The sequence below is a fragment of the Phyllobates terribilis genome, unplaced genomic scaffold (assembly GCF_046119375.1).
Source record: "Phyllobates terribilis strain yellow unplaced genomic scaffold, ASM4611937v1 Scaffold_2__4_contigs__length_985480577, whole genome shotgun sequence".
NCBI lineage: Eukaryota > Metazoa > Chordata > Amphibia > Anura > Dendrobatidae > Phyllobates > Phyllobates terribilis.
The window spans coordinates 105,163,678-105,184,301 of record NW_027362762.1 but is presented as its reverse complement, the minus strand read 5'-3'; the positions used below and the strand labels follow the sequence as shown (position 1 = coordinate 105,184,301).

General features: G+C 41.7%; 1 protein-coding gene across 1 annotated transcript in view; it reads left to right on the top strand.

Annotated features, from left to right (window-relative positions):
- LNX2 (ligand of numb-protein X 2) overlaps positions 1-20,624 on the top strand; it is a 188,595-nt gene that overhangs the window by 89,402 nt on the left and 78,569 nt on the right. Inside the window, exon 2 of the mRNA XM_073662469.1 lies at positions 9,905-10,392. Within this exon, the coding sequence (XP_073518570.1) occupies positions 9,992-10,392 (401 nt within the window). The 5' untranslated portion in view covers positions 9,905-9,991. The remainder of the gene's footprint in view (positions 1-9,904; positions 10,393-20,624) is intronic.

The window sequence follows — 20,624 nt, the reverse complement described above, 5'->3', positions numbered from 1 at the left end:
ATTAGATGCCCTGACAACCCCTTTAAAGACGATCTATCACTAGCTCACAAGTAGCAAGTTGTTGCTCTTATTTTATTCCCACTGCTCGTATGAGTACTCCGCAATTTTCTTTAGTTAAATCCGCCCTACATTTCCAGAGATATGGGCCTTTAAATTTAGTACCACTTTTTCTGGTCTTCATCAAGGGGGCGGTGCTCACAGGGTAATAATGCAGAGCAGCCTAAAGACACGCCCCAGAGGATCCTGTGAGCCACGCCCCCTTGGTGAAAAAACCCATACAAATTAGCGCTAAACAAAAAGGCCCATATCTCTGGAACCGTTCGACAGATTTAAGAAAAGAATAAAATGGAATATTCAGGGGAGAAGCGGGAATAATATAAGAGCATAATCTGGCCACTTCTGAGCTGGTGACTTTTTTGGTTTTTATTACATCCCCCATTGTAAAGCACTGCGAAATATGCTGACGCTGTATAAAGACCGTTATTACTGAACACTAGCTAAGTAAGAATTTGTTAGAATCAGCCTTCAGCTGCCTCTAAGACGTCACTCAAGTTTACTTCTCTTGGGATGAAAGGGTGGCTGATCCCCATGATTCTGCAGTAATCACCCGTGTGATAATGGTCCTGGGAGATTTGAGAAGACCACTAAGGACAATGTGATTCTGCCAGCGCTGATCCAATCAAAAGCCGGCAGTTAATTATTCTATCCAATTTAAATGTGTGTCTCAATTCTCTTTATTTCATTAGCAAGCCATCCATTATAAGCAGATCCGATAACAACGACACATTACTAATTCGCGAAGAAGCAAGTGAACGGTGATCAGAGCCAGGTCTCACAATCAATGCTGCTGGGAGCAAAAATCTAACAGCCAAAGAAAGCAACAAATCACACTAATTAGAAGAATATAAAAAGCACAAAATATACATAAAATAATATATAATAAATAAAAGTATGAACCTCCCACAACCTCAAGCGTTCCCTGGTGGCTGACAGCAAATTAATAGTCTAGTGAGATGTGAAGTCTTTGTGCATGCCATGGATGGGCTGTGCATAGTACAATGTTTGACCTAAGAATTAGCCATAAAAATTAAAGCTGGCCATACACATTATATGGCCATTAGATGGTTGTCGGCTGAAAGATCCTTTGTCTGCCAGCCATCTCAGCCAACTGTCCGGTACACAGGAGCGCTCGTTCGGCCAAGTGCTTCTGTGTTCTCTACGAGATAGTCACCGACTGACACATCAGCTGGCGGCTTATCTCTGGGAGAACAACGCGATCGGCAGTCTGCGATCGGACATGCCTGATTTATGTCAGGGGTCAGTCAAGAGGCCCCAAATACATTAGATGGTGGTCGGTCGACCCTTCCGAAATCGTCATGTTTGGTCAACTTTTATCTACTGCATGTGGGCGCCCTAACTACAAGAAAATTGATGATCCTTTAAGTTGTTGTGCATCTCTTTTTTATTTTTGAAAGGAGTTCATCTATTATTTTTAAAAGTGGCCCAGGGTAGCCAAAAACACAAAAATAATGAATACTTTATCTACTGATGCCCAGCCATTCCTCTCTTAGCAGCGCCCATGTCTCCCACCGGTCTTCCTGCTTCCGCTACCAGCAGCGCTCACATGTCTATACAATCAGAATAGCATGTACAGAGTTTGGCTGGTGCAATCACTAGGAGGAAGCAAGGAGACCATCAGGGGAACCAAGTACCTCTAGGAAAGGAATGGCAGAGGATTGGTATATATTGTTTTTTTGACCATGCAGGGCTACTTTAACCCAATAAAGTGATGACATATCGCAAGAAGGTTTAAATGATGATTGTAGTTGCTACCAAAGAAAAAATACACAGGGTGCATCCTAGTACAATGAACCCAATATAGGGTGGAGAAATAGGTTGATTAGAGGGGAATGCGCAATTACAGGCACAACTCTGGTAAAGGCTTGTAGAACTTTGGTCTGTCAGCTGCAGCTCCTTTCCGGAGTGATGATGGAGAAACAACACCGCAGGATACACGTGATATAGCGGAAAATTCAGGGCACAGGCGCTGCTGATAATGACTGTCCAAAGAATCGAAGATGCAGTCAAGGTTTCTTTATTGGTAAGATATTCAGGCTACTCGCTTCGATAATGAATTGGTGTCTTCATCTGGCCAAAAAGACCAAATGTCAGAGGATTGGTAGATGAGCAGGATTATAATGACTGATATCATCTATATGTAAATTACACAGAATCCGCCATTCACAACAGATGTTGGACACAGCCCAGCTCCTACTTACCTCCTACTCCTTCCTGCACAATGACCACTGCACAGGTTGCTGAGCATGCCCACAATCTTCAATCTATTGTTTCTTATGGTCTATGTGGCAGCTGTAAAGAATATTTATTTTTTATTTTGTTATTCTGTTTTCTGGAATCATGGAAATAAATTGAAGATAAAAAAAAATCTAAAATAGGAAAATAACAGATTTTTTTTTTTTTTTTAAATAAATCTGTTTTTAGTTAGTAAAAAACAATATAAATTATACAATCCTTGTTAAAGTATATTTACACAAGGGTTTTCACCCCAGAATTATGGTATAAACGCTTTGAAAAGCCACAAAATTTGGGCGCATCTTAGAGCTTCACCTGAATTTTGCAATTCCTGGCGAAGTCACGTCAGCTAGGGTGGGACAGGGGCATCGCGACTGCCATTTGTCAAATTCATGATGAGCAGCGGAGTTTGCTATGCCACGAAGAGGCTGGAGTAGGATTTGCGATGAGGCTCACATGGAGATGCACACCACTCGTCAGGCACTCTCGATTCATGGCTCCAACACACCCCTTCATCAAGACCGGTGTGAACAATTCTGGTCTTGATAAATTGGGCCCATAGACTTCAGGCTGTACAGTCACTGCATATTTCATATGCCATCCAAATATAACATCCTAATGAAATTCAGTGTATACTATAATTGTAGACATTTCTTTGTGGGATTCTTCTGGACTGAAAAGCATAGTCAACTACACTATTCAGTACATTTACAAAAAAAAACGATGTCAGCTCATGCTGATAAAGACACTTATTTGGTAGAATTGAGCAAAAAGATTTGCAAATCTCTGGTCCGGTGGCACCATCAGTAGTTTGTGGGCACCAGAATAGACCCCTGCGAACCTCTTCTTACCTGTCTCAGTCTTGACGCTTCTTCAGATAAGTAGGCCTGGCAAAACTTCATGTGTGGGCCATGCCACAATGATGACATTGCTCAGGGTCTTCTAAGCAGAAGAGGCATCGGGGAAGTTGACTTGTGGGAAGAGGTTCTCAGGGCTCTGGTCCAGTGGCCATGTAAAATCACGTAGCTGCTGGACCAAATGTTTTTCTCAACTTCATTATTTGCCATTTGTTGATATATTGAAGCCCACAACATGCATTTGAGCTGTGCCATAGTTTCCAACTTATAGACAAGCTAAGCACCCCCATAGCCAAAACCTTTTCATGCCATGCCCCTTCATACCCTCCTGCCACAAAAGATTGCTTTCCAAAAATGTTGCTTTTCCTGGAGTTTATGGGAAGATTTAACCGTACCTTTGGAGATTTCTCCTAACCCTTCTGAGAGTCCAGGAGGTCCTTGAAGAGTTGGTGAAGATGGGGCGTGCGCCAGGAGCTTTCCTGGTGCATATGCTAAATGTGAACCTACATATGGATGGCACTGAGCCTGTCATGGTGGACTCGGAGCTTGTAAGTTACATTTCATGTAACCTCTTTGCTTCTGATGTAGTTGAATCTCCATATTTATGAGTATCGCCATATCTTGCTAAAACTACTATCTAATTCTAAGCTGTGAAAATACTTGTGCCTCAGTAGGTGACAATAAAAAGAGCGGGGAGGGGTACCTATAAGTGAGGAGGTGAAGTATCAAGAGTGTCAGGGTAATGATGAGAAATCGCGGCAGAACGTCTTACGTGTGGATTCAATTTATTTCTCTTTTCACAAGTACAGATTTGTGTAACATGCACATATGTGTTACTGTGCACTTCTCCCTCCCCAGAGATGCGGTTGTATAATGTAACAATATGGGGATATAATTACACCTGACTGTTATTTGTGGTAACGTATTATGACTATCTGACATCTGCTAAGTAGATTTCTTCACTTCTCCATGAATTTTACGCAAGAAACATTATTTCCACCCCGCACTGCCGCTAATACCAGGCTGTAAACGCGCCCTTTCTGCTTTGCAGCAAGATAAATACTAACCTTAATGTAGCCTCTGCATGAATTTATGTTTTCCCTAAAAATGCAAATAAACAGATCAATTTTAACGGCAGAGTCGTCGGCGTTTGTTTGGGTCCAGATTTATATCGTCACGTTCAATCGAATGCAGCGAGACTTCGAGTAGCGCAGAAAGTGAGATTAACATGCTGAAATCACTAACACTTGTGTGTCATTTGTAGCTTGCAAGCGTTTGGTGTGTGTGTGGGTGGGGGGTAAAATCTATTAGTATTCTGGTTGCTGTGGAGAAAAGGCAAAGGATTTTGTAAATGCAAACCTTGTAGATCTTCTTTATCTCATAATAAAAAGTGAATTTTATTCAAAGAAGAACTGACAAGGCTGTGATGGTGTAACAATCCTGGATCGTCTTTTCTCAGAATTCTCGAAATGTGCTGTGTGCTGTGCCTCTGTTATTCTGCATGGAAATGTACAAATTAATTGACCAGTGGCGTTAACATGCCCATTAACAATGGACAGATGCTAAGGGCTTGTGCAGACATCCGTATTATCAGCCCGAGTGTGATCTGATAAAACATCGGACAGAGCCGATCCCGGCAAAAAAATCGCTGCATGCCCGAGTTTTATCTGGTATTTGGATCGCAATCGGCCATGAAAGTACAGTCCATGGAAAAATTGGACTCCACTCTGATGACATTTGAGTACAATCCTATTACCACGGACTGACACAATGGAGAAGATGGAGAATTTTTTTTCTCCATCTTCTCATTCAAGAGAATCAGATAACACTATGATCATACTCTGATCAAACTCTAATTGGAGTTTGATCAGAGTGTGATTTGCATACTTGTCTTGATTCTCTAAGAGAATATACGCTCGTGAGACTCTATCCTTAGGGCTCGTGCAGACGACCATATTATCGGTCCGAGTATGATCCGACAAAACATCAGATCGCACTCGGACCAATGTTATTCTATGGGGCCGTGCACATGTCCAAGAGGGGAAAAAAAATCACTGCATGTCCAAGTTTCATCTGATATTTGAATCTCACTCACCCATGAGAGTCTATGGAAAACATCAGACTGCACTCAGATGCATTCAGTATGAGTTCTGCGCACTGACACAATGAAGAAGATGGAGAAATTTTGTTCTCCATCTTCTCCACACAGAATCTGATCACACTATGCTGGCACTCTGATCAAACACTGATCAGAGTGTTATTTGCATAATCGGACCGGCTCTCTCGGGTGAGAAAATCAACTTCCATGTGCACCTGCCCTTACAATATTCAATCAATGAGAATACACTTAAAGGGGTATTCCAGGCATATGCATCCATATCAAATTGGTGGGGGTCCACCAGTCTGCATTCTCAGAGTTCAGCAGCTAAGAGCTCCGTTCAGTATTTACATCCAGTCGCCACCAGAGCTGTGAGCCGCTGATCAGTGGAACTGTGAAGTGTCAGACGCCCACCAATCTTATATTGCTTAGCTCTCCTAAAACTATGTAATCAATATCATATGTCAGTTTATTCTAATACACTGTGTGCAGAATTATTAGGCAAGTTGTATTTTAGAGGATTATTTTTATTATTGATCAACAACTATGTTCTCAATCAACCCAAAAAGACTCATAAATTTCCAAGCTTAATATTTTTGGAAGTTGGAGTGGTTTTTTTTTAGATTTGGCTATCTTAGGAGGATATCTGTTTGTGCAGGTAACTATTACTGTGCAGAATTATTAGGCAACTTAATTTAAACCAAATATAATCCTATCTCACTTGTTTATTTTCACCAGGTAAACCAATATCAGTGCACAAAATTTATAAATAAACATTTCTGACATGCAAAAACAAAATCCCAAAAAAATAGTGATTAACATAGCCACCTTTCTTTATGATGACACTCAACAGCCTTCCATCCATAGATTCTGTCAGTTGCTTGATCTGTTTTTGATCAACATTGCGTGCAGCAGCCACCACAGCCTCCCAGACACTGTTCCGAGAGGTGTACTGTTTTCCCTCCCTGTAGATCTCACATTTTATGATGGACCACAGGTTCTCTATGGGGTTGAGATCAGGTGAACAAGGGGGCCATGTCATTATTTTTTCTTCTTTTAGACCTTTACTGGCCAGCCACGCTGTGGAGTAGTTGGATGAATGTGATGGAGCATTGTCCTGCATGAAAATCATGTTTTTCTTGAACGATTCCAACTTCTTCCTGTACCACTGCTTGAAGAAGTTGTCTTCCAGAAACTGGCAGTAGGTCTCAGAGTTGAGCTTCACTCCATCCTCAACCCGAAAAGGTCCCACAAGTTCATCTTTGATGATACCAGCCCATACCAGTACCCCACCTCCACCTTGCTGGCGTCTGAGTCGGAGTGGAGCTTTCTGCCCTTTACTGATCCAGCCTCAGGCCCATCCATCTGGCCCATCAAGAGTCACTCTCATTTCATCAGTCCATAAAACCTTTGAAAAATCAGTCTTAAGATATTTCTTGGCCCATTCTTGACGTTTTATCTTATGTTTCTTGTTCAAAGTTGGATGTTTTTCAGCCTTCCTTACCTTGGCCATGTCCCTGAGTATCGCACACCTTGTGCTTTTTGATACTCCAGTAACGTTGCAGCTCTGAAATATGGCAAAACTGGTGGCGAATGGCATCTTGGCAGCTTCACGCTTGATTTTCCTCAATTCATGGGCAGTTATTTTGCGCCTTTTTTGGCCAACACGCTTCTTGCGACCCTGTTGGCTATTTGCCATGAAAAGCTTGATTGTTTGGTGATCACACTTCAAAAGTTTGGAAATTTCAAGACTGCTGCATCCCTCTCACAATTTTGGACTTTTCAGAAACCGTCAAATCTGTCTTGTGACCCATTTTGCCAAAGGAAAGGAAGTTACCTAATAATTAAGCACACCTTATATAGGGTGTTGATGTCATTAGTCAACACCCCTCCTCATTACAGAGATGCACATAACCAGATTTACTTAATTGGCAGTTGGTTCTCAAGCCTATGCAGCTTGGAGTAGGACAACATGTATAAAAAGTATCATGTGATCAAAATACTCATTTGCTTAATTATTCTGCACACAGTGTATTTCCAAGAAGAATAATAGAGTACCAATAAAGCACAGAGTTAAAAAAATGCTACAGACTTCTTATTTCATAACAGGATACAAGTATTTAGTAAAGTGGAATGTCAAAAGATCTGTCCTCTGTCCACGAAAAGATCATAAGGCCCCTGTGCACATTAGATTCATGACGTCCTTTTCCGCTAATTTCGGCAGGACCTAACAGCCATCTAATATGTATGGGGCCTCTTTCTCTCCTGTCGAGGAAGAGAAGAAGCGGGCATATTGAATTACAACCCCCTATCCTTTTTTATCGGGAGCAATAAGCCTTTGCCAGAGATGTGCTACTCCTCTCTACCCATTAGAAACACTTCACCTCTCTTAGCCCTAGCCAAGCCTGTGTATTGAGAAGCCGGGGCTGGTAGATGACCACTGTCTTAGATGAATGGACGCCTTTAATTAATTTATGTGTTAGATTATTGTTCTCAGCCATTAGAAAGGTCGATGAAACAGCACCGGTATACAGAATTACATTCCACCTCCTCCTCCGACCAGCCCGGCACCCTCTCTGCTTCTCTGTGAGTGTCTCAGCATTTCTAGAAGCCACAGTAGCAGAGAGGGAGCCAAGATGGTTGGAGAGGGAGTTGGAATGTAATTCTGTATAACAATGCTGTAGTATAATTATAGCACCATTGTTGGAACTGTGCTCACTGAATAATCTGCTGAAATATCCATAGCCATTCTAGGTTTCTGTGTATTGGCAGCTTTTGTGGATGATGGCCAAATATATGTTGTCTCCAAGAATATAGCTACCCTGTTACGAAAACTGTTAAGGGCATTTTCACATCTAGCCAAAACCTCCACTTCTGGAACCTCGTAAAGTCTGTAGGCTTGAATGTGAATTTGTCCGCCCATTGCATGTTTTTGGATTTGAAGCGGAGAAATTGAACAATGTCCTATTGTGGTAGGACATCAAAAAGTTTAGCATTCTCTCATATGTCCACAAATTTAGGTTACATCCACCTGGTTAATTCTCCGTTCTGCAGGGAACACTGCCGCGTATATGGAGCTATTACAATTACTTTCTAATGTGGGAATATAGAGCACAACATTTTCCAACACTGAGGGTTAAACTAAAAGGATAGTGGACTGAATAGTGCAAAACATTTTTGGGTGTTTGTTCATACTCCCAAGAAGGAGGTCCAAGTTCTTGCCCCTAAGTCCATGTGTTGTAGTAGACACATATTTGCTCTGCTCTAAGGGAAGAGAGCTGACTGTCTATTGTCACTCATTGGTAGTAGGATAGCGGGCCCCTGTGCAAGAACAGTGTCTGGGCCCTTTGGGGTCCACCAGTTCATGATAATGCACCATTTTAGGTGCTGTTTTGGAGGTGGATGTGGGACCTCTTACTTTACATTGCACCAATGGTATGTCCACCCCTGGAAGCTTGGAAGCTACGTTATAAGTCTTTGCCACATGCCTTAGGACATTTGTTTCCAAAAGGAAAAAACACCCATTTGTAAACAGTTGTTTTAGACTTCTTGACTCTTCGAAGTACAGAAAAGGGCACTGTTTGGCTGGTGTAGAGACATTTGACCAAGGATCAGGGGTACTGCTTTTTTTTGTTTTTTTTTCTCAAGACTGCCAAACTTACATACGAAGACCAATAGGCCAGGTAATGCTTTCTTGGATAAAGGTGTGCAAAGAACTCCTCCAAAAGGAATATGGCTAAGTGGTGGCACTAAAGAGACAGCTTTCGTTCTCTAAGAGCAAGAAAGGTCTAGGGGTTCTGGTTCTTCTCGTGAAGACCTGACATAGGGAGAATTATAAGCCAGGCAATGCTCCCTCGGAGGAGGGTATACAAATTGTCTCTATTCTCCAGGAGAAAGAAAACTGTCTCTCTTCTAGGTGGCAATAGAAACAGCTTTCTTCCTCTTGGAGGGAAGCTTGCAACTTGCATATATTGTTTCCTAGAGACCATTGCTTAGCCTATAATGTCCCTACATGCGCCTGGAGGTCTCCACAAAGAGAACATTACCCCTTAAACTTTAAAGTAGAGAAACACGGTGGGATCCTTATGCAGAATCTCCATTCCCTTTTGTGGTCCTGAGAAGAAGGGGACACCTGTGTAGCTTTACCACCCCCAAGGGCAGGTATGATGGGGTCTCCTCTTCCCAAGCCCGATAGCAACCGCTGAATATACTCAGAATATTTATGGTATGTATACATGGATTCTAACACTTTGTGAAAAACTGAAATAATCATGATCCTTCCTTTTCCTAATAAAGAAAGAAAGGCGATGTCGGCTCAGGAGATCCGAGGACAGGCAGATGTCTTGCTAACAGATTGCCATGTGAATCTTTGACTTCACTAAGCCACTTGCCTATCACCCCTGCTGTACTATGACTTAAGAGACTTACAAACATCTGCTTTTGCCATGTGCAGATACAAGCTGATGTTTCAAGCAAAAGCTCTGTAATACTAGACATTCAGGCATCAATCGTACAAGCCAAACCATACCTGATTTATGTTGAGAACACGAGGGTCGAGCCAGTCTTTTCCTGTTTTTTTTTTACTGTTGCAATAAGTTCACCTGCATCAAATTGACTTTTTTAATTTAATTTTTAGGAATACAGATGGCACTGTTGGTTCGCTATATGGATTGCTGAGGACTGGAAGGAAGCCTAGTTGTTGAGGTGCATTGGACTTTTCACTATGGGAACGGCGACGGAAGAACTAGTGGTGGTAGAGGATGATGCCTCATTGAATCCCTTGTGCTTCGAATGTGGTCAGCAGCACTGGACCAGAGAGAACCACCTGTACAATTACCTGAATGAAGTGGACGATGACCTGGTATGCCACATATGCCTTCAACCATTGCTACAGCCACTGGATACCCCATGTGGCCACACTTTCTGCTACAAGTGCCTCAGAAACTTCCTACAGGAGAAAGACTTTTGTCCACTGGACCGAAAGCGGCTGCACTTTAAACTGTGCAAGAAATCCAGTATCCTGGTGCACAAACTTCTGGACAAGCTTGTTGTCTCTTGCCCGTTTTCCAATGCTTGCAAGGACACAATGCAGCGCTGCGATGTGGAAGCTCATCTCAAAAACAGGTGAGGTTGCCACCATAATTAAATCTGCCAGCAGGTTTTTGCTGCCCCATCTAAGAGCAGTATGATGCAGGGGCAGACACCCTGATTCCAGCGATGTGTCACTTAGTGGGCTGGTTGCTCTAGTTTTGAAAAAAAATCCTGTTTTATCGGCTGCAGATCTAGCAGTTCTCTGAATGCTGAGCTCAGTATATAACTCCACCCACACCATTGATTGCCAACTTTCTGTGTACACTGTGCATAGGCAGAAAGCTGCCAATCAGTGCTGAGGTTATACCTAGCTCATGAATATGGAAGACTACATGGCAGCAGGTTACCAGTCCTCTAGTGATAATCTTCTTATCAAAACTGCAGAAAACAGCCCCGTAAGTGACACATCACTGGAACCAGGGCCTCTATCTGTACATTGCACTGCTCTCAGATTAATTTGTCAAAAACCAGGTTACAGGTTAACCCCTCTTTACAGATTATTGGAAGTAAAAAATCTATCCCAGGGATAAAAAAAAATCTGTGTGAATTTTACAGCATGTTAGTATACTTTATATACAGTATTACAGGATTTTTGCTGCACCCTTTGTCATGGCTTATTTTCACCAAAATACAAGGTAAAAATCAACATATAACACTTAAGGGTATAGGAAACAAAATTCAAGTGTTACATTAAAATGTTGAAATCAAATTTCATTGATTTTGACAAAACCTGCAAGGTTTATGGAAGTATTCCCTAAAATATGCTTTTTTTTTTTTTCTCTGGATGTAAATGAGGTTATAAATCGGTAACTAATACAACTGCAACTAATCTGCCAATTCTGAACATATCCTAAAAATAAACATCCCTGGAGAAAGTATTATCTGCTAATTACGTAAATGTATCACACCTAGGCAGAAAGCATGAACAGGGCCAGATACAAAGGATGCAGTATAAAAATCTACAATCATTTTTAAAAATTCTAAAAATACATTTATAAAATTAATCAACGTAGAAAAAAGAGATGGGACAACAAAAATGCCCTGTTTGCATATAACTGGATATGAGTAAAGCACCATAAATCAAGAATGTCCTAGTACTGTAAAACACACATTTCCTTTAAGGAGGCTTGCAACAAAATAGTGCATCAAAATATAAACAGCTATAATGCAAGGAGAAAAATTCTTTACATAAGCCGCCTGAAAGAAAAGAATAAAATGTGCAAAAGTAGAAGAACTAATTCGTCCGATGTGTGTTTCACACAGCGTGCTTCATCAGGGGTGTGGGTATAGAGTATCAGGAGCTAATATTTATACCAGTAATCACCAATCACAACATATATTTCAGCGTCCTTGCCATTTTGGTTTGTCTCCTCTGTACACCCTGCGCCAATATGAAACCAATGTAAGTCTCCTCCATATCAATTTGCAGTGTTTTGATTTTTGAACATTGTTAGACTGGTAAGTACATAGATGCCTTTCAGAATGTAAATCCATAGGAAAATGTGAAATGAAGGAAATTAGTGTCATTAACAGTTCTATTTGTCTATATGGAAATATTTTGCTATCTTTCTATTCCCCTTTTTCGCTCCTTTTTATAGGAACAAAACTGATTTCTGAAAACAAAATGATCATGAATACAGCGGATATAACTATGACTATGCTGGGTTATTTGATCGCACTTATAAGAAAGACAGTACAAGATTTTTATGCTATTTTGATTAATAAGGCTAGAAACTATTGCTTTATGAGGGTTCGCATAATCAGATGACATACTCGTTTCAAATCTCATTTTATCCTTCTCCACTCCTCCTCAAAATAATTTTGAATATTAGGTTTGGAAAACTTTTCACACAGAAGTGCGGAAAAGATTTACATTTTGCCAAGTTCTCATTATGTGGTTTCTGCAGACCACAAGTCACACATTTCCTGCGTTCTTTCCTCATTTCCTTACCTTTCCTCACTCTTATTTTTTCCTCTCGCAGCTTATGATTTTTGCTTCCAGACGACGAGCTTCACAGTTATTTTTGGAAGCTAATGCAAGTCTTAAGACTTTGTGCGGCAACCTGCCAATTTCATCACCAATAATTTATTTTCCTACAACATAATGGCATAAAAAAAATTGGAACAGCGATGGGATGGAAAATGACCCCACAATACACGCATGTTCAAGACAAACTTAAAGCTCATTTTTAATGCAAAGTATTTATATATTTTTGTATTAGTTGTGTAGTGCTATAGCTGGCGCCCCTGCATGGTGTTCCCTTTCTCCTCCATGCATGGATGCCGGCATACTCAACACTCCGGCCACGTGGTGTGGTCCCCATCATGCTCCTGCCTTCTGCGCACGCGCTCCCCTTCACTTACAGGGGCAGCACACTCATATCGTTGAATGCCCTCAGTCTGTTGCTGAGAAGCATTTAGCATAATGAGTACTCCTGCAAGATGGCTCCCAGACAGTTCCTGGGAGTCATCCTGTATATAAGACTCCCTCCCTCTCAGGGAGTCGCCAAGCAACGTGTTTAGTCACTGCCCCTTGAGGAAGCGGCCCCAGCTGTCGCAAAACGCGCGTCGGGGAACGTCATTGGGACTCCCATTCGACCGGCCTGTCCCCAGCCTGCAACCCCCGGTAAGAGTACTACCCTAAATATCACAATTTCCCAAGCTTAAGGTGCATTTTCCCTGTCACTTAGCAAACAAGGGAGTTGAGGGTATTTTTTCTCTTGCAAGGGGATCTTCTCCAAGTGTACTATTGTTTGCAAATCTTATATTAATTTAAACAAGCACGCAGCACCTTAGATTGCAGGTTTGGTCTGATTGTTTTTTTCAGTGTACCACCTGGTACGCCACCATATGGCCAGTCCATTAATAGCCTGCCAGCCCTGGTATTATCATGTTTCTGAATAAGCCATAGGCTCATTATATATATTCTACTATGACCTCGGTCTTACCAGTCAGGGACTATGGGTGCATTGTTTTCATCTTTATGGCATCTTTCTGTTTGCAAATTTACTTTAACTTGAATAAGCATATAGCACCCTAGTGGGCTGTGCTTGGTCCGGTCGGTTATATCACGGTTTACCTTGCATTTCACTTTGATGTTTTGGGTTCTATTTTTAAATGAAGATTTTTCAATAAAAAAATTACTTTTTTCTAAGCCACGATGACTCTGTTTTTCTCTTGATAAAAAAATGTTCTCATTGAGTCGGTATAGAAGGGTGTCTGGGGGAAGTGTGTCTCCCCACTTACACCTATATTTTGATATTTGGGCTGTGTTTCTAATTGTGTTTAGTCATTAGGAAGTGTGGAGTTCTCCCAGTGCAGTTGTGAGGTCCCCTGGTCCCGATGAGGACATTGTCCTGACCCCGAATCCCTGATCCTGAATCCCTGGTCTCTCTGCGGCCAGTGTCCTGAACCTCGTTCCCTGGTCCCTGTGCGACCAGTGCCAGAACATTGTCCCCTAGTCCTAGTGTGGCCAGTCCTGGATCTGAAGGCCCTTGATATCGGTGCAGCCAGTCTTATTCCCTTGGTCCCAGTGTGGTCAGTGCCTGAACAATGTCCCCCGGTCATGTGCAGTCAGTCCCTGTTTCAGTATCCTAGACCGGTGTGTCTGAACATAGCCCTGGGGTCAGCAGCTGCAGTACCATCATCTGCCTAGGAGTGGTACCTGGTGACTACCTGCAGCCCAGTCTGTGTCCACCATCAGGAGCTCCAGTGAACACCAGGTAGCCGCTTAGCTACACCCCTTTCTAGGCTGCCCCAGTGGCACAGTGGGTCCTCAAATCCACATTCATAGTAACATAGTTACATAGGTTGAATAAAGACTCCAGGTCCATCCACTTCCTCCCCCAATTGTACATTTTGTCTAATTTAACTGTAACCCACAATGTTATGTGTATCGAGGGCGTAACAAGTTGCAATGTGTAAATATTTAAAACATTTTTATGATATTATTTTCTATCCTTAAATGATTAGTGTAACAGGATTAACCTGCTGGGCATCTTCTTAAAACTTTAGAAAAACAGGAAACCAATGAGATAATGTTTGGATTTGGAAATATATAAAGTATATGCGTATTTGTAGCAATTTTTAACCTTTTAAAGGAGTTTACTATTTTCTATCCTTAAATGATTTCTATAACAGGATTTACCTTCTGGACATTTTCTTAGAATATTTGAAAAACACGAAACCAATGAGATCATTTTTGGATTCAGTAAAGTATAGGCTTTATTTATATTCACAGCATTCTCAAAGTGTTGCTTGCATCATTTTTAATTTGCTAAATAGTTTTGAATTTTTAGTACTTTTATCTTTCCTGTTTTTAAATTCTAAATCAACAAAAAATATATATATTTTAATTAATTTTTCCTCAATTCTGTACATCATTTTTCCTTTACCCATAGGATACAGCTGTATTAACAGTTATTTAGAGTATAGCCATGTAATAGAACTGATGTAATGACACAATCTCTATATTAATGCAAAAAAACGAGCGAGGGCAGGCAGTAGAGGTCATTGTTATATAGCACATAAGGTCATACACTGTTCACAGTTTTCTTTGCTTCTCTCTTCAGCTTACAGCTTGCAGATTTTGATCTCTAGTATAGACACAAAATGACAGAATTCCCCAGCCACCTATTATTATATTCCTATTATGATCAGAGCAGTATTACAGGTTGCTTAAATTGTCTTCTAATGACTACAAATTCCCAAGTAAGTTATTAAAGCCATGATGCCCAAAGATATGGTGCACAGTGATAGTTCTCGTTAATGAGAATTCTTGATCAACAGTCACAGAGCTCCTTGTGTCTACTCAACCTTAGTGCATCCCCCCATTTTTGCCTGTGGCTTTAATTTATTATGTTTTAATAAATATGGCTGAAACCCTGTCTCCTAAAAAAAAATACTGAGATGAGAACCAAGCAGGAGAGGAGCAATAAGGGAGGACAAAGCTGGACGTTCATATCCTAGTCTCTGGAAAGGCCAAAAGTCCTATCTGTCATTTACGAAGACACCAATATTATAAGACACACTGTAGGTTGAAGGCATATTACAGATTCTGCATTAAGACTCAGAAGCTTCAAGTTACAACTCAGGTACACAAGTAACTTGGCAGGACTGGCTGACCATCTAAAGTGTATGGGGACCTCCCAACATCAACCTGTCAGAGGAAAGAAGAATGGGTCATGTTCAGTTTCATTGCCCAAATCTTTTGTTCTCTTGCAAGATAAATCATTTTAGAGGTGTCGGGCAATGTCTTAAAGAAGTTGTCCACTACTTGGACAACCCTTTCTTATATCCCACGCTTGGCCCCGATAAAATAAAAAAGCTTATACTCTGCTCCCGTGCTGGCGCTCTTCCCACGGTGTCAGCACTCTCATTCCTGGGGCGCTTGTGCGGTTGTTATGGCATGTGAGCCTGGCGGTCAATCAGGCTGGCATCACTGACCCCGCCATCGGACAAATCGAACATCAAGAGGAAGTCAGGGCTGCGGCTGCTCTCTCACTTCCTCTTGATGTTTGATTTGTACGAAGGCAGAGACGGCAACTCCAGCACTGATTGGGCGCCAGGCTCACGTGTCATAACCGCACGAGAGCCCCTGGAACGCGAGTGCCGACATCGCTGGAATAGCGCCGGCACGGGAGGTGATTATATAAGCTTTTTTATTTTATTGGTGCCAAACATTTAGATCAAGAAGGGGTTGTCCTAGTAGTGGACAATCCCTTTAAAGTGGTTGTACAGGCTTGGGTTTCACATAGAGTGACTGCAGACTTGTGAATCCACACAGTGCGCACACTGAGGACTGTCAGGATGAGGACTGTCAGGATGAGGACTGTCAGGATTCTCTGGTGAGAGCGCCGGGAGCATGCGGTCACGGCGATTTGCATGTATGTGGTCACATGCCTACTAGTTGTGTGCAGCCTCGCTGAATACAAATGGATTGAGCGAAGCTGGACCCGTCTAGTCGGATTGTCGCTGGAAGTATGCAAATCTCATACTTCCAGTTACATGACCGCATCTGCTCCCGGCACCAGGTGATCCTGACAACGTGTAGTGTGCACGATGTGAGCAATCACAAGTCTGCAGACACATAGAGTGACTGCAGACTTGAACCCTAAGCCTGAACAACCCTTTTCAGATGAGTTTACGCGGAAAGTGCCAATCAACACTATAACAATTCGATCAATGCTTAATTTAAAAAGTAACTGTTATTTTAATTCTTATTTTATAAATCAATTGTACACATGAAAATAAGCAATTTTGTAATATACAGTTAGGTCCATATATATTTGGACAGAGACAACATTTTTCTAATTTTTGTTCTAGACATTACCACAATGAATTTTAAACAAAACAATTCAGATGCAGTTGAAGCTCAGACTTTCAGCTTTCATTTGAGGGTATCCACATTAAAATTGGATGAAGGGTTTAGGAGTTTCAGCTCCTTAACATGTGCCACCCTGTTTTTAAAGGGACAAAAAGTAATTGGACAGATTAAATAATTGTAAATAAAATGTTCATTTCTAGTACTTGGTTGAAAACCCTTTGTTGGCAATGACTACCTGAAGTCTTGAACTCATGGACATCACCAGACGCTGTGTTTCCTCCTTTTTGATGCTCTGCCAGGCCTTCACTGCGGTGGTTTTCAGTTGCTGTTTGTTTGTGGGCCTTTCTGTCTGAAGTTTAGACTTTAACAAGTGAAATGCATGCTCAATTGGGTTGAGATCAGGTGACTGACTTGGCCATTCAAGAATATTCCACTTCTTCGCTTTAATAAACTCCTGGGTTGCTTTGGCTTTATGTTTTGGGTCATTGTCCATCTGTAGTATGAAACGACGACCAATCAGTTTGGCTGCATTTGGCTGCATCTGAGCACACAGTATGGCTCTGAATACATCAGAATTCATTCGGCTGCTTCTGTCCTGTGTCACATCATCAATAAACACTAGTGACCCAGTGCCACTGGCAGCCATGCATGCCCAAGCCATCAAACTGCCTCCGCCGTGTTTTACAGATGATGTGGTATGCTTTGGATCATGAGCTGTACCACGCCTTCGCCATACTTTTCTCTTTCCATCATTCTGGTAGAGGTTGATCTTGGTTTCATCTGTCCAAAGAATGTTCTTCCAGAACTGTGCTGGCTTTTTTAGATGTTTTTAGCAAAGTCCAGTCTAGCCTTTTTCTTCTTGATGCTTATGAGTGGCTTGCACCGTGCAGTGAACCCTCTGTATTGACTTTCATGCAGTCTTCTCTTTATGGTAGATTTGGATATTGATAAGCCTACCTCCTGGAGAGTGTTGTTCACTTGGTTGGCTGTTGTGAAGGGGTTTCTCTTCACCATGGAGATTATTCTGCGATCATCCACCACTGTTGTCTTCCGTGGGCACCCAGGTCTTTTTGCATTGATGAGTTCACCAGTGCTTTCTTTCTTTCTCAGGATGTACCAAACTGTAGATTTTGCCACTCCTAATATTGTAGCAATTTCTCGGATGGGTTTTTTCTGTTTTTGCAGCTTAAGGATGGCTTGTTTCACCTGCATGGAGAGCTCCTTTGACCGCATGTTTACTTCACACCAAAACCTTCCAAATGCAAGCACCACACCTCAAATCAACTCCAGGCCTTTTATCTGCTTAATTGAGAATGACATAACGAAGGGATTGCCCACACCTGTCCATGAAATAGCCTTGGAGTCAATTGTCCAATTACTTTTGGTCCCTTTAAAAACAGGGTGGCACATGTTAAGGAGCTGAAACTTCTAAACCCTTCATCCAATTTTAATGTGGATACCCTCAAATGAAAGCTGAAAGTCTGAACTTCAACTGCATCTGAATTGTTTTGTTTAAAATTCATTGTGGTAATGTCTAGAACCAAAATTAGAAAAGTGTTGTCTCTGTCCAAATATATATGGACCTAACTGTATATTTTCAGAGAAATCTGCATTTTTCTCCTCCTGAATTGATCTTTCACTCTCAATTCTTGGATAAAATCTGTAAAGTCTGTCTTATGTCAATACAGATTTTCCAATTGCTGAGACAGGAGATGGCAGTTGGTGTGTTAAAATTCTATAGCGGTGTAAGAGCTGGAAGCAGACACAGACATTCTGCTGCAAGTTCTCCTGAAACAACAGTTATAGTTCTCCATAGAACTTTATGAGCACCAATTCATCTCCTATCTCAGTAATGGGAAAGTCTGTATTCACTGAAGAAAGATTTTACCTGAAATTTGAGAATTTTGAAAATAAAAGGTCAGTCCCAGAGAAGAAATAATTTTATTTCTCTGATAAGATACAGTACAGACCAAAAGTTTGGACACACCTCATTTAAAGATTTTTCTGTATTTTCATGACTATTAAAATTGTACATTCACACTGAAGGCATCAAAACAGTGTGAAACAACTGAAAATATGTCTTATATTCTAGATTCTTCAAAGTAGCCACCTTTTGCTTTGATGACTGCTTTGCACACTCTTGGCATTCTCTTGATGAGCTTCAAGAGGTAGTCACCGGAAATGGTCTTCCAACAATCTTGAAGGAGTTCCCAGAGATGCTTAGCACTTGTTGGCCCTTTCGCCTTCACTCTGCGGTCCAGCTCACCCCAAACCATTTCGATTGGGTTCAGGTCTGATGACTGTGGAGGCCAGGTCATTTGGCGTAGCACCCCATCACTCTCCTTCTTGGTCAAATAGCCCTTACACAGCCTGGGGGTGTGTTTGGGGTCATTGTCCTGTTGAAAAATAAATGATGGTATAAGGAAACGCAAACCGGATGGAATAGCATGCCGCTGCAAGATGTTGTGGTAGCCATGCTGGTTCAGTATGCCTTCAGTTTTGAATAAATCCCCAACAGTGTCACCGGCAAAGCACCCCCACACCATCACACCTCTTCCTCCATGCTTCACAGTGGGAACCAGGCATGTAGAGTCCATCCGTTCACCTTTTCTGCTTCGCACAAAGACACGGTGGTTGGAACCAAAGATCTCAAATTTGGACTCATCAGACCAAAGCACAGGTCTAATGTCCATTCCTTGTGTTCTTTAGCCCAAACAAGTCTCTTCTGCTTGTTGCCTGTCCTTAGCAGTGGTTTCCTAGCAGCTATTTTACCATGAAGGCCTGCTGCACAAAGTCTCCTCTTAACAGTTGTTGAAGAGATGTGTCTGCTGCTAGAACTCTGTGTGGCATTGACCTGGTCTCTAATCTGAGCTGCTGTTAACCTGCGATTTCTGAGGCTGGTGACTCGGATAAACTTATCCTCAGAAGCAGAGGTGACTCTTGGTCTTCCTTTCCTGGGGCGGTCCTCATGTGAGCCAGTTTCTTTGTAGCGCTTGATGGTTTTTGTAACTGCACTTGGGGACACATTCAAAGTTTGCCCAATTTTTCGGACTGACTGACCTTCATTTCTTAAAGTAATCATGGCCTCTCGTTTTTCTTTACTTAGCTGCTTTTTTCTTGCCATAATACAAATTCTTAACAGTGTATTCAATAGGACTATCAGCTGTGTATCCACCAGACTTCTGCACAACACAACTGATGGTCCCAACCCCATTTATAAGGCAAGAAATCCCACTTATTAAACCTGACAGGGCACACCTGTGAAGTGAAGACCATTTCCGGTGACTACCTCTTGAAGCTCATCAAGAGAATGCCAAGAGTGTGCAAAGCAGTCATCAAAGCAAAAGGTGGCTACTTTGAAGAACCTAGAATATAAGACATATTTTCAGTTGTTTCACACTTTTTTGTTAAGTATATAATTCCACATGTGGTAATTCATAGTTTTGATGCCTTCAGTGTGAATGTACAATTTTCAAAGTCATGAAAATACAGAAAAATCTTTAAATGAGAAGGTGTGTCCAAACTTTTGGTCTGTACTGTATGTCACTTGGCAAAAAGCTTACCCAAGTAAAGACACATTTGCAATATAATCAATACATAGTGTATCCAAAGTACAATACCTGGAATGCAGGAAAGAGAGAGAGAACGCAGGGGGTTCTACTGCCAGCGCATCTGCCCCGACGCACGTTTCGTATCAGCCAAATGAGCCTTCTTCTGACAGTTAGTGAATGTATGTGGGCTTCTTAATCGGTTTGTGTCATTTTCTCAGTTCAGGAGCGCTCCACTTTCTAGTCTCCAGATTTCTTGATTCAGTGACGGTTCAGATCATGCGTTTTGCTTCTGGCCCAAACTATGCTCTACCAATGAGGCAGCTTTGCTTCTTCAGCATTAGAAACTGAGTGGAACTGAAGCAGGCTGTGACTGAGAGCTAACAGCGTCC